This window comes from Gekko japonicus, unplaced genomic scaffold, assembly GCF_001447785.1.
Source record: "Gekko japonicus isolate JY-2015 unplaced genomic scaffold, Gekko_japonicus_V1.1 scaffold1164, whole genome shotgun sequence".
Taxonomy (NCBI): domain Eukaryota; kingdom Metazoa; phylum Chordata; class Lepidosauria; order Squamata; family Gekkonidae; genus Gekko; species Gekko japonicus.
The window spans coordinates 450,112-459,639 of record NW_015160873.1 but is presented as its reverse complement, the minus strand read 5'-3'; the positions used below and the strand labels follow the sequence as shown (position 1 = coordinate 459,639).

The 9,528-nt window shown below is 46.9% G+C and overlaps 1 protein-coding gene across 1 annotated transcript in view; it reads left to right on the top strand.

Annotated features, from left to right (window-relative positions):
• The first annotated feature begins 2,136 nt into the window (after window positions 1-2,136).
• The window catches only part of STAB2 (stabilin 2), a 148,076-nt gene continuing 140,684 nt past the window's right edge, over window positions 2,137-9,528 (top strand). Inside the window, exons 1-2 of the mRNA XM_015422556.1 lie at window positions 2,137-2,217; window positions 5,977-6,110. Of these exons, the coding sequence (XP_015278042.1) occupies window positions 2,137-2,217; window positions 5,977-6,110 (215 nt within the window). The remainder of the gene's footprint in view (window positions 2,218-5,976; window positions 6,111-9,528) is intronic.

The window sequence follows — 9,528 nt, the reverse complement described above, 5'->3', positions numbered from 1 at the left end:
ACATGTGCAGTTCGGCAGCCTCCCACTCGTCTCTTCCTCCCCGGCATCTGATCGTGCCGGGGAGCAACGGCGTGCGGCTCACGGGATCCATGGGATCCCGCCCGCAGCGTCTCTATTTTGGTGCGGCTCTAATTAGCCGCACTTTGACCAGTGTTTTCCCTGCTGTGTGGCAGGGACCAAAGTTCCATCAGTTGCATTCACACACCTTGAGAAACCTTGGTCAAACCATGATGAGACCTAGTTTGATCAAACCCCATTTAGCTGGGACATCTGAATGCAAACAATACAACAACCTTGGACACCAAAACAGGATTTTAACTTAGATTCGTAGCTGGTTTGTTTGTTGTGATGTCTGAATTCATGAACCACTCCTTGCTGGATAGCACTGGCCCTTTACATGGCTGCCCAAACAAGGACAGCATATGGAATATGCCCTTTCCAGTGGGAGGCAGGAGAGAAGGGTAAGAAGCAGAGAAACCAGGGCTAACGTACACTGTTAATTACATATGGCAAACTAACCAGACCCTCCCCTGGATTGCCCAGACTGGCCTTATCTCAGATCTTGGAGACTAAGCAGGGTTGGCTCTGGTTAGTACTTGGATGGGAAGGAAATCTAGAGCTGCTACACAGAGGAGGAGGAGAAGGGGGAGGAGATTGGATTTATAACCCGCCCTTCACTACTCAAAGGAGTCTCAGAGTGGCTTACAATCCCCTTCCCTTCCCCTCCCCACAACAGACATACTGTGAGGTAGGTGGGGCTGAGAGAGCTCTTTCAAGAACTGCTCTGAGCAGGGGTCGTTTTGTAGAAAAAGAGCTAGGGGGACTCATTAGCATAACTCATTAACATATGCCACACCCCTGACATCACTGGAAGTGTGTCATAAGGCCACACCCCCTGACATCACCGGAAGTGTGTCATAAGGCCACACACCCCGCCCCCAACGGTCCCGGCTGCCGCCGCCGACCTTACAGCTCCACTGCCGAGCCCCATGAGGGGCCCGGCGGTGGACCTGCAAGGCCGGCGGGAGTGCAAGGAAGCCCCGCAAAGGCCCTCCCTGGCCCCAGGAAGGCAGGGGTGAGGAGAGGCAGGGAGGAAGCAACTTATCCTCCCTCTTCTCTTGCCTCCTCCTGGCTGAATGAGGGCTGGAAGTGGGGCGGCCGGAAGCAGGGGGCGGGGCTTCGTCATGTGCCCCGCCCCCGTACCTCACCCGGGGAAACTGTGATCCCCCGCGACCCCCCCCCTCGAAATGACCTCTGGCTCTGAGAGAACTTGTGACTGACCAAGGTCACACCAGAATGGGGAATGAAAGCCAGTTCTCCCAGATTAGAGTCCGTACTCCTATCCGCTACACCAAACTGGCTGGTAATGGCAGGTCACAGCAAACACCCAACAAGGTTGCTATCAGTTGGCTGCGGTTTGATGGCACTTTCCACTACCAATTTGACCAGAATTTGTTGCACAAACCAACAAATGAACGCATCCCTTTCTATCCACCTAACCAAGAGCTTAAAGATGCTGCTTTGACCACTTCTGATGACCCCCCCCCCCATCATCAAGCTCTCAGGCATTGCTGTCCACTGTTATACCCACATCTTTGCAAAGTTGGCAAATACAGGTCCATGACGATTGGTCTTGGGCTGGTTTCATTTAAGGAAGGTTTGTGGATGGTGCGTCCTTTAAGCAACGACTTCCTCAGATTGCTGGTATGCACTCCAAAGCGACAAAGTTATCTTCCTTTGTCACCAGTGCGTCGCATCCTTGGAACTGTGCTGTTAACAACTCCAAAGGTTTGGGGAGGGGGGAAGAGAGAAAAGAGTTCACACAGCAGAGTCTGGCAGGATGCCAGCCAGGAAGTGTTAATTGAGTTGGCCGTAAGCATTTTCAACAACTCTGTGCATTTGGGCCGTTTTCCTACCTAAGAGCAAGTTTCACATGGTCTCCGTTCTTCACTTGTTTGGGGAAAAGAATGGGTGGGGGTGGGAGAAAAGGCAAGGGTACATTTTGAAAGATTCCAGGCTTACATCCTAATGTGGATGAGTTTAGCTTAGCGCAACTTTGCAGACTTGTTGCTGTATTTTAAAATTCATGACCGAATCATTTCAAAGAAAAGAAAAATACTCCAACCATTTCTCATCATGGAGAAGAACTTGACCGTTTTATTCCTTGTGCCTTCTTTGATTGCAAGTGCGTACAGTGCAATACCAGCCACAGAGCAGGTAAGTAGGATGATGCATTTTATGGTCAATGTATGTTGAGTCAAAGCTTGTATTATTATCTAGGAGGAAGGATACAGATGTGAAAGTGTGCAAGTGGAGGGGAGGGTTGTGAGTGCATACGGGATCTACATTCCAACGTCTGGATGAGTAAAAGGTACCTGTAGGCTTGACTTCTGCTCTGGATTTCAAGGAATGGTTTCTTAGTTAGTTTTGACAAAAAATACTTGTGGAAATTAAGAGATATACTGCACCACACTGGCTCTCAATATAGATATTAAACTGATAAGAACAGATAAGAATAAGGATAGTATATTCTAATAAAATACGGTTAGTTTCTGATGTTTGTAATTCACCTATTTCTTATGGTCTTAAAACTGTGTTGCTTACTGTGGGAGTTTTCAGGCTGTAATTCTAGGTAGCAGCAGCCCTGCATGCCTGGAATTACTGCCCTCGTAGCCGAGTTCCTTGCCCATTCATCATAAATATTACACAAGGCTGATGTAGCTGTAGCTACTAAGTGGTAAGAAGACATGCACTCTGTACCTGGTCTGGAAAAGTAATCCCAGGACTTTGAGGGACTCTGGAACTCAGTCTTAAAATTGCATGGCCAATCTAGAACTGAAGTAGACCCGAGTCGCTACCAAAGGACTTCGGCAGCAGCCCCATAGTATGTATGTTTGCTCACTATATCCAAAGAGGTTTACTTCCAAGTAAGCATACCCAGGATTGCAGCCCAAATTAATCTGAAGGACACCGACTGGAGATTCCTCTTTGGCAGTCCAGGGAGACGTGACAATATCAGTTTTCTCTGGAGGAGAAAAAGCACTGGATCTCTTGCATCACAAGGGTACCCAGATAAGCAGTGCTAATTCCAAAAGGCTACATCAGGTTGTTAAGATCCTAGAAACTGCTTACCCTGGGCATGTCCATGCTGCTGCTGTCCAGCTTTCCTTGAACACACACTCTCTGGGCCCAGATAGAGCCTCTGCCTTAACAGGTGGGTTCATATTCGTGGCACTTGGAAAAGCCAAAAAGATTATCCCAAGTTAGATGTTCCTGGTCCAGATCAGGAGATATTTAAATAGCATATGAATGTTGAATCTGAGCATTCTTCACTCTCCTCCCTGATGGTTACATATAACATGGAGAGGAAGAAAGGGGCGTTGGCTTTATTCCAGCACCCCTGTGCCCTTTTGCACACAGACAGAAGGGCTAGATCCCATTCTAATTGAGAGTGGTACATTATTATTCCTTAGGGTTGCCAGTTCCAGGTTGGGAAATACCTGAAGATTTGGTGGGGTTTGGGGAGGAGAGGGACTTCAGTGGGGTATAATGCCATGGAGTCCACCTTCCAAAGCAGCCCTTTTCCCCAGGTGAACTGATCTCTGTTGCCTGGATATCAGATATAATAGAAGAAGAAGAGATTGGATTTATACCCCGCCCTTCACTACCCAAAGGAGTCTCAGAGCGGCTTACAAACTCCTTTCCCTTCCCCTCCCCACAAAAGACACCCTGTGAGGTAGGTGGGGCTGAGAGACCCCTTGACAGAAACTGCTCCTTTTCAAGAACAGCTCTTATCAGAACTACGGCTTGCCCACGGTCATCCAGCCAGGTGCAAGTGGAGGAGTGGGGAATCAAACCCGGTTCTCCCAGATTGGCGTCTGCGCACTACACCAAACTGGCAAATAGTGGGAGCTCTCCAGCCTCCACCTGGAGGTTGGCAACCCTCTTATTTGTATTGGGATTACAGCAGGGTATGAATATTTTAATTTTTAAAAATCTGAGTACAAAAATATTTGATCATTCTTTTGCATGGCTTTGGAGGAGAAAATTACTGGAGATCTCATTTGTGATCAAACACAAAGCAGGCATTGCAAGGAAAGGAACATCCTGCTAGCCACATACAGAGTGGAGTTGCCTTTAGTGATGCTCTGCCTTTCGTTTAGTGAGACTCAAACTATGCACATGAAGGATAAATAAATAAGTGTGGCAGGTTGTTAGTCTAACACACTTAGGGTGCGTTCAGACGGGGCATTTGCAACAGTATAGGTGCCGGTTGGAATTGGTGTACTTACCGGCATTCACATGGCGAACATCTGCCTTCCGTCCCTAACCGTTGCAAAGAGCTTTAAACCGTTGTATTCTGCCACTAGGTCCCCAAGTGGTGGTATCCTGAGTGCAACAGTTGTAATTGCTTCCCCCCCCCCCGTCTGATCGCTCTCCAACGTTGTAGAGCCACTTCCCTTCGGAAGCCCGAGGCTTCCGATTTTCGCTCGCCATTTTTATTTAGGTCGGTGATATGCGCTTGGCGAAGCTTCGCCCCGGCGTTTGTTTAAAAAAAAAGAAAAGGTCCTTAGTTTAACTTTTAGAGGAGTCCGGGACCTCAGGGAGGCCACTTTGCTCTTTAAACTTTAAAGGTAAGTCCTTACCTTTAAACTTTAAATGTAAGACGGGGTGTTTTGCGCATGTGTGAAGATCGCCATTCTGTGGATGGCTGCCTATGCGCATGTATAAACTGTGTTAAAAAAAAGAAACAAACCGCCGATGCCCGCTGTGTGTGAATGGGCATACAGCGATGGGCTCCGCAGACAGGAGGTAAGTGTGATCGCGTTTCAGTCGGCATAAACTGCACCGGTTCCAACCGGTACTGTTTATGCCGGCTGAAACGCCCCATCTGAATGCACCCTTAGAGTCCAGTGGCACCTTTAAGACCAACAAAGGTTTATTCAAGGTATGAGCTTTTGTGTGCACGCACACTTTTTCAAATACTTCAGAATGGTAGGTAAGGTCCAGACTTATAAACAGGGACTTAACAGCAAATTAACATGTAACATGATGATGTCTAAGATATGCAAAGTCAGAGCTAAATAAGAAGCTAAGATTACAAGGTCAACAGTTGTAAAGCAATAAACATGTCAGAATAGCAGATAAATGTCTAAAGGAGTCTTTTCTAATTGTGGGAAGCAAACCGAGAATCTCCGTTCTCTCCTCCCAGGCGTGGAGCCTGTTACAGCAGAAGCAAAAAGGAACTTTTGTGGTGTTATAAGACTCCCTTTTAAAATAAAAAACGTGTTCCCTTTGGGGATTTAGTGTTGCCAGCCTTCAGGTGAGGCCTGGCATTCTCCTGAAACTACCATTTATTGCCAAACTACAGAGATCAGTTCCCCAGAGGAAATGACAGCGGTGGAGGGTGGACTCTATGGCATCACATCCTCACTGAACACCCTCCCCCTCCCCAGACTCCACCCGCCTCAGGCTCTGCCCCCAAAGCTCCAGAAACTTCCCAAGCCAGAATTGGCAACCCTATTTCAAATATGGCTGTCACTTTTCGAAAAGACCTATTTCTTCTGGGTCTTTAACCACCATTTGATAATGTTACCTCACCACAAAAAGCATTATCTCAGGGTTGCCAGCCTTCAGGTGGGGCCTGGAGATTTCCTGAAATTACAACTAATCTCCAGATGACAGAGATCTGATCCCCTGGAGAAAATGGCTACTTTGGGAGGGTGGACTTCATGGCATTGTACCCTGCTCAGGTCTCTCCTCCCCAGTTACCGCATCCCCCAGCCTCTACCCCTAACTCTCCAGAAATTTCCCAACCCAGAATTAGCAACCCTATAATAAATGATATTGCAGAAATGTTCATTTTAGAGTTTTTCCATGTCCACCATATGTACTCCTAACAAGTTACTGTTTAAGGCATAGCTACAGCAGCTGGTGGAAATTTTAGATACATCAAAACTTGCTTTCTCCTCCCAGGGGAAGAACAAATGTGACGAGAAGACCTTCATTACCACAAAAACCCAGTGCCGTCCTTGTTCTCTGAATTATGACATTCAGTGTCCTGAAGGCTTTACCAGAATTGCCAATGGTTCTGGGACGCAAGACTGCAGGTATTAATACTGTTAATTATTTACTGAGACTTTCTGCTTTGAAACGGGACTGTTCAATCACAGCTAATTCCCCAATCTGTTGCCAGCCAGCTGGCCAATGGGGGAGCCCCACCCCCAAAGACCCCTGTCCTGTGCAACGTGCCTGGTGTGGAGGGGATGCTCTAGCATTTGGGCAAAAACTCTATGGTGTCCAAATGCTAGAGTGTCCCACCCAACATGCCCAGCATGATAACGTCACTTCCAGGTGACGTCATTGCACCTGGTACATCACGCGGGATAGGACTCTTCAGAAGTGGGGTTCCCACTGCCAGCAGTCAAATAAGACCTGGCAACCCTACCTCCAGCTGTGCTTCAGCCTCTTAAGTGACTTCTTCCCATAAAACCCTTCACAAGCACTCACATGGCAGCCGAGTTAGTTCTGTACTTTTCAGCAGGCAGCTTGGCAAATCACAGGCCAGGCCCCCAACTGTTTGTGCAGACACCTTGGGCTTCCTTCTACAACCATTCTATGATGTTCTCTCAGTTATAAACAGCAATTGCAATTAGAACAGGTATCTGTTGTGTCATCCTGCTACAGTCCTCAGGATTCTTGAGGCTTTGTTTCCATTGGTCAGTATTAATTTTGTCCTTTAACAGTTTTGGAGAACTAACTCTTTTGAGAAAGATTCATAGTCTTTGACTAGACTTCTGGAAGGTTTACAACACAAGTTCTGCAGGTTCAGAGATGGAAACAAGGCCTCGGCCTATGCCCAACAGACACAAAGGTTTGCAGACTGGACTAGGTAACCATTGTGTCCCAATTCCCTAAACTGGGTGTCTCAATATGCATATGTAGCTTAGAGATGGAAGAGAATCTCACCCTCCTCCTTTTAAAGGCATCTAAATTTTCTTTGCCTTTTTCATTCCTTTCCTTTATTTTCCCTTTCAATCATCCTGCCTGTCTCTTTTGCTCTTCATTCTCCATTTCTTCCCCTCTTTCCTGTTCTCTTTGGTTTCAAAATGTTTGGGGGCAAGGGACAGAAAATGTGCTGGCTACTTGTGCATGGGCTTGCCAGCCTCCAGGTGGGGCCTGGAGATCTCCCAGAATTACAACTCACCTCCAGCCAAGAGTGATTATTGTGCTTCTGAATCGCTGTGGTGTACTGTTTAAAATGTCCATAGTGCTTCCTACAATGCCACCTTCCCCCTGCCCTTTTTTACTGTGCGATCTTCCTTGGACTTACTAAAAAATGTTCTGTGAGCACTATAGCGCTAAACCACTATAGTAACTCAGTGCTATAGCGGCACCATTGAGATTCATTGACTCAACTCCATTGAGTCAATGCATCTCAATGGTGCCACTATAACACTTCAGTGCTATAACAGTTTAGCACTATAACACTCATCTTAGATTTTTTTTGAAAGTTTTAGGCAGATCTTGTGTGGAAAAGGAAAGGGGGAAAGTGGCACTATTTGAAATGACCATAGTGTTTCAGATACGGCTCATTAACGGAAGGAAATTGGCTGTATTAAACCCCCATCCCTGTATCACTTTACTCAAAATTGGGCCAACAACGAGTAAAATCTGATTTAGAACAGTAATGTTAAAAGGGCAATAGAGTTCCTGGTGATTCCTTGAGTTACCCTTTGTCACTTCCAGTAAGAACATGAGGCTACGTTTTTGTTTTAATTTTTCTCCTGCTTAGAGTGTGGTGGGCAACAGGGCCTCAAGGCAACAGGGCCTCTAATGCTGCCCTTCCAGACAAAACAGTGATCACATGTATTGGGAGGATCACATGTAACACACACTCCCAATACATGCAACTACCAGGCTTCTAGTACACATGACCATAAATGCTGAAAAGGGCTATAAAGAGAACTCAATATGTTTGCAGCACTGTGCCCCTCTTTTATGTACATCTGTGTAAAGCTTTACAACTCGTCTGTACATACATTTGAAGGTTTAGAACAGGGGTGTCAAACATAAGGCCCGGGTGCTGGAAGTGGCCCGCCTGGGGCTCTTACCCAGCCCGCAAGCAACTGGTATCTATGGAAATGTAAGGTACTCCCCCCTTTTATGGTATCCCTTGGAGATAACCTAGACTTGCGTATGATTAAATACATTTATAGGGGCTTTTGTGGGTTCCCCAGTAAATCAATTGCTTTCACTGCTAGGAATCAATTGTTTTGTTTGTATTTTGAGTACAAATAATATTGTTAATTGGGTTTGCCTGTGTCCTTTATAAAGCTTATATCTCTGGTACCTGGCATAACATTATATGGCACAGATGGCTCGGCCCGGCAAAGTGACATTTATGCTAGATCCAGCCCTTGTAACAAATGAGCTTGATACCCCTGGTTTAGGATATCTGTCCCTTATATATAAAGCCATAGTGGGGCCCAACGTTCCAATGCACACCAACAGTGTTTGGAGGCTTGAACTGTCAGTCAGAAGACGCTGGCTGGGTTGGCTGGCTGCTTTGTGTAGTCCCGCCCACATCAGCCCGGGCCAGCATGTTCGGCTCAGTCTACTCTGGGCCTCTGACAGGAGAGGACCATCTGCAGACTGAGTGCAGGGATGGGGCTTCTACGGCTGGGCCGCTTCAGCCCACTCTTCTCTGATTGGGGCAGCATTTCAAGGTCATTTGCATATGGAAGCTGATTGGACTTCACTCCATTCCACACCTCAAACTTCCCTCCCCCCGCAAGACAGTTGGAATTGTCAGTTGCATATGGGACCTGGTGTATTCTGAAGTAAAATATGTCCTCACTCACAACACATCACTTCCCCTTCAAAAGAAACAAACCCAATAACACAATCATGCCACACCACAAAAAAGACAGCTCACACCACAAGCAGAATACCACAAGGCAAAAAATGATAGGAAAAGGTGCCAGCAGTCACCCCATTACTGCCACAGATATGTACCTGAGAGCGCTTCAGAGGATGGTGTGCAGGTCCCAAGTTCATGTTTTAAAAGCTGTCTGGGGGAATATGGACCATTCACACACTTTCAACCTTAACATACCTCATAGGGTAGTTGTGCGGATCATATGGGGAAGAGGAGAATGATGTCAGCTGCTTTGGTTCCCACTGCAGGGAAAGACTGTCCTTTCCCTTGGCAGAGGCGGGGGTGAGGGATGTAAACCTGAAGACAGACAGGCAGATAAAGGTAGGCTGATGGTTGCCTGGAAAGGACATAGGGTTGACAACTCCAGGTTGGAAACTTCAAGGATATTTTAGGGATGAAGTGTGCTGAGGGTGGGGTCTGAAGAGGAGGAAGAGGGGGAACCTCAGACAGATACGCCATAGACCCCACTCTCCAAACAAGCTGTTGCCAATCTCCAGGTGACAGCTAGAGAGCTCTTAAAGCTCTGGTGCTAATTCAAAGTGCTGGGGATGTGTTCAAGGCTCCCTCTAAGCTGTGGAGTCCTGTGA